This window comes from Thalassophryne amazonica, chromosome 19 (genome assembly GCF_902500255.1).
Source record: "Thalassophryne amazonica chromosome 19, fThaAma1.1, whole genome shotgun sequence".
Classification (NCBI taxonomy): domain Eukaryota; kingdom Metazoa; phylum Chordata; class Actinopteri; order Batrachoidiformes; family Batrachoididae; genus Thalassophryne; species Thalassophryne amazonica.
The window spans coordinates 67,964,043-67,977,398 of record NC_047121.1 but is presented as its reverse complement, the minus strand read 5'-3'; the positions used below and the strand labels follow the sequence as shown (position 1 = coordinate 67,977,398).

At 41.1% G+C, this 13,356-nt stretch overlaps 1 protein-coding gene across 1 annotated transcript; it reads left to right on the top strand.

Moving 5' to 3' along the window:
- Positions 1 to 997: 997 nt before the first annotated feature.
- Positions 998 to 13,067, top strand: LOC117500723 (serine protease HTRA2, mitochondrial-like). The gene is made up of 8 exons (XM_034159488.1): positions 998 to 1,410; positions 8,610 to 8,814; positions 9,283 to 9,477; positions 9,633 to 9,665; positions 11,574 to 11,682; positions 11,773 to 11,842; positions 11,939 to 12,034; positions 12,902 to 13,067. The coding sequence occupies exons 1-8, from the start codon at positions 998 to 1,000 to the stop codon at positions 13,065 to 13,067; spliced, it is 1,287 nt and encodes a 428-aa protein (XP_034015379.1).
- Positions 13,068 to 13,356: the final 289 nt, after the last annotated feature.

The following is a 13,356-nucleotide window of genomic DNA, read 5'->3' as shown; positions in this document are numbered from 1 at the left end:
TTGCCAAGTGCTTGCTCACAGGGGGTCGTTTTGACCGTTGGGGTTTTACATAATTATTGTATGGCCTTGCCTTACAATATAAAGCGCCTTGGGGCAACTGTTTGTTGTGATTTGGCGCTATATAAATGAAATTGATTTGATTTTCGTAGAATTTACCTAAGTAATTTTCACTCTTAATGTATGTTGGTTAGTTATGCTTAAGAGAGTTCATTTAAATCTAGTTTTTGTTACTTTAATTGCTAAATCAAATGATGGGGGATCCTTACCTTACCTAGTATTACGTAGTTAGCTAATGTTAGCCAAGGCAAATGTTAGCTTGTTAGCTGAATTTAGTTAAACTCTAACAACAAAAGCTACAAACGAGCTAATATTAGCATTCCGTAGACACTTGACAGTCAAATTCAGAATCTCTGAAAGTGAGACTGATAGCAACTTACATTTACCTACTATTAATATTTTGGTTTGCTCCACGCGCACTGATGGCAGTGAGAGTTCAACAGAGGTTAAGAAATGGTACGGTCCATTGTAGGGGTGTTTGAAATAATATTTCAAGATTCTTCCAGGCATGACTATGTTGTAATAGTTATATTTAAAGGTGAAAAGGATATATAAATTAAACTGCTTTTCCTGTTCGAGGATGTTAAATTGATTTCTGAGAAAATTATTCAGCTGAGTTGTGCAGAAGATGAAGCAGTGAGGGAGGCAAAAGAGGAGGAGACGGGAGCAGCCGCTAGGGGGCAACAATACCGTCTGATCTGGAACGGAGTCTTAGAAGAAGAAAAAGTAGTGTTTGCGCATGCTCACATGTTGTTGCTTTTTTTTTTGCTGTTAAGACATTTTAATTCACGCTTGTTTTAGTGTTGTTTTGTTTGTCTTTGCACAAACAACATCACTCTTGAGTTTGGCACAGCAGTTTTCGTACATATATCGGTGGAAACAAAGCATAGTTTGCTGTGAGGAGGGAGAGGAAAGAAGAACCCCGTCGAAGTGATGCAACATGGCAGCAAGTCGTCTCGGTAGGCGTTTATTTGTGTCTGTGCTGAGGAGACAGGCTCAGAACCGGGGACCGCTCAGCCCGGTGTCCTCTGCGGGGGGTTGCCATGGAAACGGCGGTTTGGACAGGACAGTTCCGAGGTGGGACAACAGAGGAGAGGACGGCCGCGGGTCTGTGCTCCGGTCGGTGTCCTTCGGCCTGGGAGTCTGTGCCGCGGCGATCTTACTGGCTCAAAAAGACGAACGAGTAAGGGACCCCGGACCCCGTGTGTCCGGAGTGTTCGGCGGACTCTTCCTGCTTCCTGCCCGGTGTGCATCTCCCTTCAAACCCGACAGCCCGCGCTTTAAATACAACTTTATTGCAGACGTGGTGGAAAAATCCACTCCAGCCGTAGTTTACATCGAAATCTTGGGCAGGTGAGATGTGAGTGGATGATTTAACTATATAACTTGTATTTCACTGTCTAAATGGTGTCATTATGTAGTTTGTCCACTTGAAGGCACCGTGGTGGCAATGTTTGCAGTGTTGTCAAGCATGGCTGGGACCCCTATCACCTATAGGTCACATTCACTACAAAAAACAAACAAATTGACCAGCTGCCACTCATTTTCAGTCAGAGTAGTTGCTGAGCTGCCAGCTAGGTGAGGGTAAAATAGATGAGACGTCTACGCAAATTCTTGAGCAATGTAACACGGTGACTGACAATCCAAGTGAAGGCTGCGTGACGTACTGGTTGTTGGTTATACTTATACGAGTGAAGTCCCACGCTGTGGTCTTATGGTAGACGAAGGCACAAACCGGAAATGGCACAAAAAATCTGAATCCGGAAATGGCACAAAAACTCTGCCCAGTGGGGAAAAATCCAAAACCAGACAACATTGTCGTAAAAAGCCACAAACCAAAGGAAGATGAAGCCGCAAACTGGAAATGACATGGTGAGAAGCGCTTCGCTTGTTCATGACCAACGTATGAAAATTGCACATAATACGCTGGATACGTCAAATACGTTATGCAGCTGTCACACCATGATGATTTAGTCAGCGTATGCTGACGGCCCTGTTTCCACCGAGTACTCCAGGTCGGTACTGCACAGTATGATACATGTCAAAACGGTTAAGTCTGGCTTGGTTTGCGTTTCTGGCACGGGCAGAACCCTTTTGTTTGGCTGGCGGAACATGTAAATATTGACGAGTACATCATTGAGCACATGTACACTGTTGCGCGGTGTCTGTTCTCCACACAGAGGCCAAATAGAGTAACAGTACTTTTTTTGTCTTGGTGGCTCATGGGATTTATTTTCTTTATGGGTAGAATGCTGAAGAATCGACTGATGTCTGATAAACTCTGATGTGAATGAATGAGGTGCTGTGACTCTTTCAACTTTTAAAATAAGTTAATTGTTTTGTTGTGGCACAAAGTGCTGGCATTCTCTGGTTCAGGCTGAGAAACATACAAAACACATAGGGACTTATTTTAAAACGTTTCTTCAGTCACGACAAGGAACTAAAGTATTTTCAGATGTCGTTTTCCAAAATCAGGATGTTTTATGTGGATAGGTTTTCAGCAGGCTGTGACGATGAATCCGACTGAAATGATGTAACAGGTAAGATTAAGGCTTTATATTTACTGTGTGTGTGAATGGTTTTAACAGTCTTAGCTGCATGAGGACTGCAACTTTGAGCCAATCACTGGACACATGTTGACTTATTAGTAACTTACAAGAAACGTGTGTCAACAATCGCATAACTTACCAACTTATGGTGTGCATTTGCAGGATGTATGAGTCATACGCTGGCATTCGTCGAAAATATTGTGCATTCCCAGTTTTTCAACGTACTCGCCGTATTGCGAAGTATATCAGCGTGCTTCAAGTCCCTCCATGGGATGTACTATTGATAGCTCTTGCTTGCCTCTACTGGTGGTTGGCTTTCACTGCGGTATTGTATCACTTCCTGTTCCGGAGCACAGCGGTGTTTTGCTGCATCTGTTAGCTGTTTAATCTGTGCAGTTAGATTGATCTAGTTACCTAGATAACGATTTGCTTCAGAGTGTAATCTTCACGTGCCTTAACTAAAGCACTCCCTCTGCTGAATCACCTCTAAATTATTTACACATTATTCACTTTGTGTGTTTTTAGGAATCCGCTAGCTTAGCGCAGCTACTAGCTCTTAGCCGGTTTAGCATGGCGGCTTCTCCTGTCTCTCCCGCACTTTTCTGCTCTGGGTGTGAAATGTTTTGTTATTCCTCGGCCTCCTTTAGCAGTAATGGTACTTGTAATAAGTGTAGCTTATTTGTAGCTTTGGAGGCCAGGCTGGGCGAATTGGAGACTCGGCTCCGCACCGTGGAAAATTCTACAGCTAGCCAGGCCCCTGTAGTCGGTGCGGACCAAGGTAGCTTAGCCGCCGTTAGTTCCCTTCCAGCAGATGCCGAGCAGCCGGGAAAGCAGGCCGACTGGGTGACTGTGAGGAGGAAGCGTAGTCCTAAACAGAAGCCCCGTGTACACCGCCAACCCGTTCACATCTCTAACCGTTTTTCCCCACTCGGCGACACACCCGCCGAGGATCAAACTCTGGTTATTGGCGACTCTGTTTTGAGAAATGTGAAGTTAGCGACACCAGCAACCATAGTCAATTGTCTTCCGGGGGCCAGAGCAGGCGACATTGAAGGAGATTTGAAACTGCTGGCTAAGGCTAAGCGTAAATTTGGTAAGATTGTAATTCACGTCGGCAGTAATGACACCCGGTTACGCCAATTGGAGGTCACTAAAATTAACATTGAATCAGTGTGTAACTTTGCAAAAACAATGTCGGACTCTGTAGTTTTCTCTGGGCCCCTCCCCAATCGGACCGGGAGTGACATGTTTAGCCGCATGTTCTCCTTGAATTGCTGGCTGTCTGGGTGGTGTCCAAAAAATGAGGTGGGCTTCATAGATAATTGGCAAAGCTTCTGGGGAAAACCTGGTCTTGTTAGGAGAGATGGCATCCATCCCACTTTGGATGGAGCAGTTCTCATTTCTAGAAATCTGGCCAATTTTCTTAAATCCTCCAAACCGTGACTATCCAGGGTTGGGACCAGGAAGCAGAGTTGTAGTCTTACACACCTCTCTGCAGCTTCTCTCCCCCTGCCATCCCCTCATTACCCCATCCCCGTAGAGACGGTGCCTGCTCCCAGACCACCAATAACCAGTAAAAATCTATTTAAGCATAAAAATTCAAAAAGAAAAAATAATATAGCACCTTCAACTGCACCACAGACTAAAACAGTTAAATGTGGTCTATTAAACATTAGGTCTCTCTCTTCTAAGTCCCTGTTAGTAAATGATATAATAATTGATCAACATATTAATTTATTCTGCCTTACAGAAACCTGGTTACAGCAGGATGAATATGTTAGTTTAAATGAGTCAACACCCCCAAGTCACACTAACTGCCAGAATGCTCGTAGCACGGGCCGAGGCGGAGGATTAGCAGCAATCTTCCATTCCAGCTTATTAATTAATCAAAAACCCAGACAGAGCCTTAATTCATTTGAAAGCTTGACTCTTAGTCTTGTCCATCCAAATTGGAAGTCCCAAAAACCAGTTTTATTTGTTGTTATCTATCGTCCTCCTGGTCGTTACTGTGAGTTTCTCTGTGAATTTTCAGACCTTTTGTCTGACTTAGTGCTTAGCTCAGATAAGATAATTATAGTGGGCGATTTTAACATCCACACAGATACTGAGAATGACAGCCTCAACACTGCATTTAATCTATTATTAGACTCAAATGGCTTTGCTCAAAATGTAAATGAGTCCACCCACCACTTTAATCATATCTTAGATCTTGTTCTGACTTATGGTATGGAAATTGAAGACTTAACAGTATTCCCTGAAAAATCCCTCCTGTCTGATCATTTCTTAATAACATTTACATTTACTCTGATGGACTACCCAGCAGTGGGGAATAAGTTTCATTACACTAGAAGTCTTTCAGAAAGCGCTGTAACTAGGTTTAAGGATATGATTCCTTCTTTATGTTCTCTAATGCCATATACCAACACAGTGCAGAGTAGCTACCTAAACTCTGTAAGTGAGATAGAGTATCTCGTCAATAGTTTTATATCCTCATTGAAGAAAACTTTGGATGCTGTAGCTCCTCTGAAAAAGAGAGCTTTAAATCAGAAGTGCCTGACTCCGTGGTATAACTCACAAACTCGCAGCTTAAAGCAGATAACCCGTAAGTTGGAGAGGAAATGGCGTCTCACTAATTTAGAAGATCTTCACTTAGCCTGGAAAAAGAGTCTGTTGCTCTATAAAAAAGCCCTCTGTAAAGCTAGGACATCTTAATACTCATCACTAATTGAAGAAAATAAGAACAACCCCAGGTTTCTTTTCAGCACTGTAGCCAGGCTGACAAAGAGTCAGAGCTCTATTGAGCCGAGTATTCCTTTAACTTTAACTAGTAATGACTTCATGACTTTCTTTGCTAATAAAATTTTAACTATTAGAGAAAAAAATTACTCATAACCATCCCAAAGACGTATTGTTATCTTTAGCTGCTTTCAGTGATGCCGGTATTTGGTTAGACTCTTTCTCTCAGATTGTTCTGTCTGAGTTATTTTCATTAGTTACTTGATCCAAACCATCAACATGTCTATTAGACCCCATTCCTACCAGGCTGCTCAAGGAAGCCCTACCATTATTTAATGCTTCGATCTTAAATATGATCAATCTATCTTTATTAGTTGGCTATGTACCACAGGCTTTTAAGGTGGCAGTAATTAAACCATTATTTAAAAAGCCATCAGCTATCTTAGCTAATTATAGGCCAATCTCCAACCTTCCTTTTCTCTCAAAAATTCTTGAAAGGGTAGTTGTAAAACAGCTAACTGATCATCTGCAGAGGAATGGTCTATTTGAAGAGTTTCAGTCAGGTTTTAGAATTCATCATAGTACAGAAACAGCATTAGTGAAGGTTACAAATGATCTTCTTATGGCCTCAGACAGTGGACTCATCTCTGTGCTTGTTCTGTTAGACCTCAGTGCTGCTTTTGATACTGTTGACCATAAAATTTTATTACAGAGATTAGAGCATGCCATAGGTATTAAAGGCACTGCGCTGCGGTGGTTTGAATCATATTTATCTAATAGATTACAATTTGTTCATGTAAATGGAGAATCTTCTTCAAAGGCTAAGGTTAATTATGGAGTTCCACAAGGTTCTGTGCTAGGACCAATTTTATTCACTTTATACATGCTTCCCTTAGGCAGTATTATTAGACGGCATTGCTTAAATTTTCATTGTTACGCAGATGATACCCAGCTTTATCTATCCATGAAGCCAGAGGACACACACCAATTAGCTAAACTGCAGGATTGTCTTACAGACATAAAGACATGGATGACCTCTAATTTCCTGCTTTTAAACTCAGATAAAACTGAAGTTATTGTACTTGGCCCCACAAATCTTAGAAACATGGTGTCTAACCAGATCCTTACTCTGGATGGCATTACCCTGACCTCTAGTAATACTGTGAGAAATCTTGGAGTTATTTTTGATCAGGATATGTCATTCAGTGCACATATTAAACAAATATGTAGGACTGCTTTTTTGCATTTACGCGATATCTCTAAAATTAGAAAGGTCTTGTCTCAGAGTGATGCTGAAAAACTAATTCATGCATTTATTTCCTCTAGGCTGGACTATTGTAATTCATTATTATCAGGTTGTCCTAAAAGTTCCCTGAAAAGCCTTCAGTTAATTCAAAATGCTGCAGCTAGAGTACTAACGGAGACTAGAAGGAGAGAGCATATCTCACCCATATTGGCCTCTCTTCATTGGCTTCCTGTTAATTCTAGAATAGAATTTAAAATTCTTCTTCTTACTTATAAGGTTTTGAATAATCAGGTCCCATCTTATCTTAGGGACTTCATAGTACCATATCACCCCAATAGAGCGCTTCGCTCTCAGACTGCAGGCTTACTTGTAGTTCCTAGGGTTTGTAAGAGTAGAATGGGAGGCAGAGCCTTCAGCTTTCAGGCTCCTCTCCTGTGGAACCAGCTCCCAATTCGGATCAGGGAATCAGACACCCTCTCTACTTTTAAGATTAGGCTTAAAACTTTCCTTCTTGCTATAGCTTATAGTTAGGGCTGGATCAGGTGACCCTGAACCATCCCTTAATTATGCTGCTATAGACTTAGACTGCTGGGGGGTTCCCATGATGCACTGAGTGTTTCTTTCTCTTTTTGCTCTGTATGCACCACTCTGCATTTAATCATTAGTGATCGATCTCTGCTCCCCTCCACAGCATGTCTTTTTCCTGGTTCTCTCCCTCAGCCCCAACCAGTCCCAGCAGAAGACTGCCCCTCCCTGAGCCTGGTTCTGCTGGAGGTTTCTTCCTGTTAAAAGGGAGTTTTTCCTTCCCACTGTCGCCAAGTGCTTGCTCACAGGGGGTCGTTTTGACCGTTGGGGTTTTTACATAATTATTGTATGGCCTTGCCTTACAATATAAAGCGCCTTGGGGCAACTGTTTGTTGTGATTTGGCGCTATATAAATATAAATAAATAAAATAAAAATTAAATAAAAATAGATAGAGGAAGTGGCTGACATCAAGACCAGTGGCTAGAAAAGGCCGACATAAAGGTCAGCACAGGGACTCTGATAATTGCAGCACAAGAACAAGCCCTATGCACGAGATCCACAGATGCAGGAGTCTACCTCAGCTAACAGTACCAACTTTGCAGGCTGTGCAAATGTACCCCAGAGAGAATGATGGGGTTAAGATCACATAGGACTTCAAATTCCAGACAGACAAGCAGCTGCTGGCCAACCAACCAGACATAGTGGTGGTTTACAAGGAGAAGAAGAACGCAGTTGAGATTGATGTGGCAATCCCAGCTGACAGCAACATCAGAAAGAACAAGCATGAGAAATACCAGGAGCTGAACGACTGGAACAGATGTTGAAGGTAAAGTCCAGAGTGGTCCCAGTGGTAACAGGAGCATTAGCAGCTGTAACCCCCAAATTGGAAGAGTGGTTCCAGCAGATTCCAGGGACAACATCAGAAGAGTGCAGTCCTAGGAACAGCTAAGATACTGTGCTGAATCCTCAAACTCCCAGGCCGCTGGTAGAGGACCTAAACTTGAGGAACACACATGAGAGGAAGAGTTTATATATATTGTAATTGTTTTACACTCAGGCTGTAATTATTTACATTGTTTGTCGAAAAGATGTTCTTTAGCAGCACCATCATTTTCTTTAGTATTCAAATAAAGGATTCACAATCTTATTTCTCAAATATAATCAAAATGAAATTACAACAAAGTACAGTACAAAGTGGTTATTGATACATTACCGTATTCTGCCACTTTGTACGGCACCCAATAACAAAACATCTTGATTTACCGAATCCAATAAAAAGCTGCTGTAGTTATCATCCTTGAACCCTGGCGTTCAGGATCTTAAATAACAATGGGTACATTACTAATAACAATTTGTGGTTTGTGTACAATATAAATAGCAACAGTCAACAAAATTTTGTTAGTTGCAACTACAAACAATTGTTATTTGTTTACCTCTGGTAAATGATAACAAATGATGGTTTAATGATAACTACAGAGGTTAACTGTTTTTATAGGAACCCGTTCACAGGAAGAGAAGTACCCATGTCCAATGGCTCGGGTTTCATTGTTAGCAGTGATGGTCTCATCATCACCAATGCCCATGTTGTGGCCAACAAGAAAGGCGTCCGTGTCAAGCTTACCAATGGAGAGACGTATCAAGCCACTGTGCAACATGTTGATCCAGTGGCTGATATTGCCACCATCAAAATCACTGTGAAGGTCAGCAACAAGCTACAGTAATCTCTCTTCATGAAACTTCATCGACTTCATTTATTACTTGCTGTAACTAAAGTGGTTGCTAATTTGATGTCTTCCACACATCAACATAAAATCTGTGCACAGTCTAAATATAACAGTATTTTGGCTGTTTGTTACATAACTGATAGTGTATTCGTAGGTTTTAGAAAATCCTTGGCATGTACCCTGTAAAATGCAGTGAGTGAATAAGAATCCATCCCCTCCAGTTTATCACAACTCAAAAACAATAAACACATCTTGTAACTCACCACATTAAAAGTTGCACAAGACTAAATGATTGACCAATTTCATTCATTCATTTTCTGCTGCTTATCTCGGTCCGGGTGGCGGTTAGATCGAGCAGCTTGACCACATACAATAACTAAACTGTGAGAGCGAGGAAGTACACTTAACATCTCTTCCTCTCGACTCTCTTTCCCAACCACACAGCATCCTTTGCCCACACTCAGCCTTGGTCGTTCAGCTGACGTTCGACAGGGGGAATTTGTGGTCGCCATGGGAAGCCCTTTTGCTCTGCGGAACACGATCACCTCAGGAATTGTCAGCTCAGTCCAGAGAGGAAGCAAGGAGCTGGGTCTGTCGACTTCTAACATGGACTACATTCAGACAGACGCAACCATTGATGTGAGTGATTCATCACCAATGTTTTGTTCAGATGAATGGGGTTCCCTGATTTGGTTTCCAGTTTAAATGCAAAATATGTGTTGTGCATGTGAGTAAAAGATCTTTCACTTCAAAATGTCTATGCTTATGTCGTGTGTGACTGATTTATGTTCCAGTTTGGGAATTCTGGAGGCCCACTGATTAACTTGGTGAGTTACACATCCTGTTAAAATAATAATAAAGAGCTTGTTTATCCAGACCTGACTGGACAAATATGTTGCTTCCACAGTCACATTGCAGAGATTTTTTTTTAATTGCAGAGAGAAACTTGATTATTCATTTTAAATGCAAAAAAAAAATAAAATAATTTTCTAGGCATCCTACAGTAGTGTTCAGAATAATCATAGTGCTATGTGACTAAAAAGATTAATCCAGGTTTTGAATATATTTCTTATTGTTACATGGGAAACACGGTACCAGTAGATTCAGTAGATTTTCACAAATCCAACAAGACCAAGCATTCATGATATGCACACTTTTAAGGCTATGAAATTGGGCTATTAGTAAAAAAAAAAAAAAAAAAAAAAAAAAAAATAGAAAAGGGGGTGTTCACAATAATAGTAGCATCTGCTGTTGACGCTACAAACTCAAAACTATTATGTTCAAACTGCTTTTTTAGCAATCCTGTGAATCACTAAACTAGTATTTAGTTGTATAACCACAGTTTTCATGATTTCTTCACATCTGCGAGGCATTAATTTTGTTGGTTTGGAACCATGATTTTGCTGGTTTACTAGTGTGCTTGGGGTCATTGTCTTGTTGAAACACCCATTTCAAGGGCATGTCCTCTTCAGCATACGGCAACATGACCTCTTCAAGTATTTTGACATATCCAAACTGATCCATGATACCTGGTATGCGATATATAGGCCCAACACCATAGTAGGAGAAACATGCCCATATCATGATGCTTGCACCACCATGCTTCACTGTCTTCACTGTGAACTGTGGCTTGAATTCAGAGTTTGGGGGTCGTCTCACAAACTGTCTGCGGCCCTTGGACCCCACCCAAAAAAAAAAAAAAAATTTACTCTCATTAGTCCACAAAATATTCCTCCATTTCTCTTTAGGCCAGTTGATGTGTTCTTTGGCAAATTGTAACCTTTTCTGCACGTCTTTTATTTAACAGAGGGACTTTGCGGGGGATTCCTGCAAATAAATTAGCTTCACACAGGCGTCTTCTAACTGTCACAGCACTTACAGGTAACTCCAGACTGTCTTTGATCATCCTGGAGCTGATCAATGGGTGAGCCTTTGCCATTCTGGTTATTCTTCTATCCATTTTGATGGTCGTTTTCCGTTTTCATCCACCCGTCTGTTTTTTTTTTTTTTCATTTTAAAGCATTGGCGATCATTGTAGATGAACAGCCTATAATTTTTTTGCACCTGCGTATGTTTTCCCCTCTCCAATCAACTTTTTAATCAAACTACACTGTTCTTCTGAACAATGTCTTGAACGTCCCATTTTCTTCAGGCTTTCAAAGAGAAAAGCATGTTCAACAGGTGCTGGCTTCATCCTTAAATAGGGGACACCTGATTCACACCTGTTTGTTCCACAAAATTGACGAACTCACTGACTGAATGCCACACTACTATTATTGTGAACACCCCCTTTTCTACTTTATTTTTTTACTAATAGCCCAATTTCATAGCCTTAAGAGTGTACATATCATGAATGCTTGGTCTTGTTGGATTTGTGAGAATCTACTGAATCTACTGGTACCTTGTTTCCCATGTAACAATAAGAAATATACTCAAAACCTGGATTAATCTTTTTAGTCACATAGCACTACTATTATTCTGAACACTACTGTATGTGTGTTTCTCTGTGGTGGACAGTAGTTCAGACTGTGGAAGTCTACGCAAAAGTATCATGTTAAAAAAAATTTCAAGCATAACACTGTGTTCACATTATTTTCTAATGAGGAAAGTTAAGTCAGTAAAACTGTTCGGTACTTAAGAGTTGTGCTTAAATTGAACTTACTGGACTTTGTCAGCCAAATAAGACACTGGAGCACTTTGATCTCATGCTTTATCTGACCTCATCTCTTTGTCAGGATGGTGAAGTCATCGGTATAAACACCATGAAGGTCACTACAGGGATCTCCTTTGCCATTCCATCCGATCATGTGAGGCTCTTCCTTGATCAAGCAGCAAAAACAAAAAGTAATAAAATGAGAACCTTTCTTCAAGTTTTCTGGGGTTTCTATATGATAGTTTTCTTGTTCTGAAGATTTGATTTCATCCATCATTTAGGTTCCTTCTTTGGTGGCTCAGAGACTAAGCGGCGGTACATTGGTGTAATGATGTTGACACTCACAAAGAGGTAGATTCTGCACAATCAGAACCAGATCCAGTTTGATCACCACAGTGTCAGCACCTTCTCTTTTTTCCCCCCAATCACTTCCTCTGTCTGCTCCAGCATCATCACTGAGTTGAAGTTGAGAGACCCCACCTTCCCTGATGTAACATATGGCATCCTAATTCACAGGGTCATCATCGGTTCACCGGCAGACAGGTGAATGCCGCATGCAAATTTTGCATTATACTGTATAGTAGTCGCGTGACATGGCAATGTGCAGATCCGGTGGTTAATACCACGATTACAGAAGACTGAATTAACAGAATCAAGGCAAAACTTCAAGATGCAACTCATGAATGAATTTTGGGAGCAAGTTTACAAAAGAGTGGCTATACGCCCAACCATTGGGTCAATAAAGTAAACCGACCAATGAGCGCGCTTGTAAGCTCACTTCCGGTTTCAACGCGGGAGGGAAAAAAGGCGGATATTTTCTCACCAGCTGCACGGAGGAGCTGTGATCTAAAGTGGTTCTGTTTGGCTCATCTTACTCAGGGAACTGTGTCAAACTAACACCATCTTACAGCCAACAAGCAGCATTTTGTTCAAAAACTGTTTCATTGTTAACAGACTTCCGTTCAAAATGCTTATGAAGTTTGTCTCTCCATTGTGGTTTTTTCACAGTAATTAAAGATGGCGCCATTAAATGTGTCAAACATACTCTGCAATAGAGCCTTAAAAAGTGGTGTAAAAAAAAAAAAACGTAGTTTAGATGCACAAAACATGTCAAATACACGATCATGGTTAGGCGAATAAGACATTTCTGCCCAACGGTTGTGCATGTAACATTCAATGTATGACTTATCTGCCCAATGTTTGTGCAAATAAGGTACGACATATTTGCCCAACGGTTGGGCGTATAGCCTTTGCCTTTACAAAATTAGTTTGAATTTCCAGTCCATCCAGTAATTTGTGCAGATTTCAACAAATTTTTAAAAATTAAGGTGCACTTCTATTTGACGTTTGTGTTGTCATGTGTAGTTATTGATCATGAGTGATTAACCTGCCGTTTCTGTCTTTGATCAGAGCTGGGATGCTGCCAGGAGACATTGTCCAGAAGATCAACGGTGTCGGTGTGAACACAGCCGATGAGCTCTACCAAGCCGTCCGCAGCAGTGACAAGCTCTCCATGACCGTGCAGCGCGGACGCAAATTAATTGAGCTAGAAATGACTCCAGAGTTAACAGAGTGACAGTGTTTTCCTGACTTTGCCTCACGTTGTCCTGAAGGACAAGTGGCCACATGGTTAGCTTATGTTATTGAGAGTAAAGAAGCTGAAAATGTATTCACTTGAATAAACTTTGAAGCAGAGATTTTTTTATTTTTAGTCACTATTTTGTTAGAATGTGACTTCTTAAAAAAAGTATTTAAGTCAGTCTACATTGGCAGACCTGTTAAGGGTGTCTTTTTAAATGGTTAAATCAACTCAAACTCTTGGATCATAATCTGGTTGGGGCAAGAGACCTACACGAGAAAACGAA

Excerpts from the sequence above, each read along its gene's own strand:
- LOC117500723 (XM_034159488.1), top strand. The coding sequence starts at position 998 with ATGGCAGCAAGTCGTCTCGGTAGGCGTTTATTTGTGTCTGTGCTGAGG. Across the intron at positions 9,666-11,573 it reads GAGGCCCACTGATTAACTTG|GATGGTGAAGTCATCGGTAT; the intron begins GTGAGTTACACA and ends TCTCTTTGTCAG. Across the intron at positions 12,035-12,901 it reads ATCGGTTCACCGGCAGACAG|AGCTGGGATGCTGCCAGGAG; the intron begins GTGAATGCCGCA and ends GTCTTTGATCAG.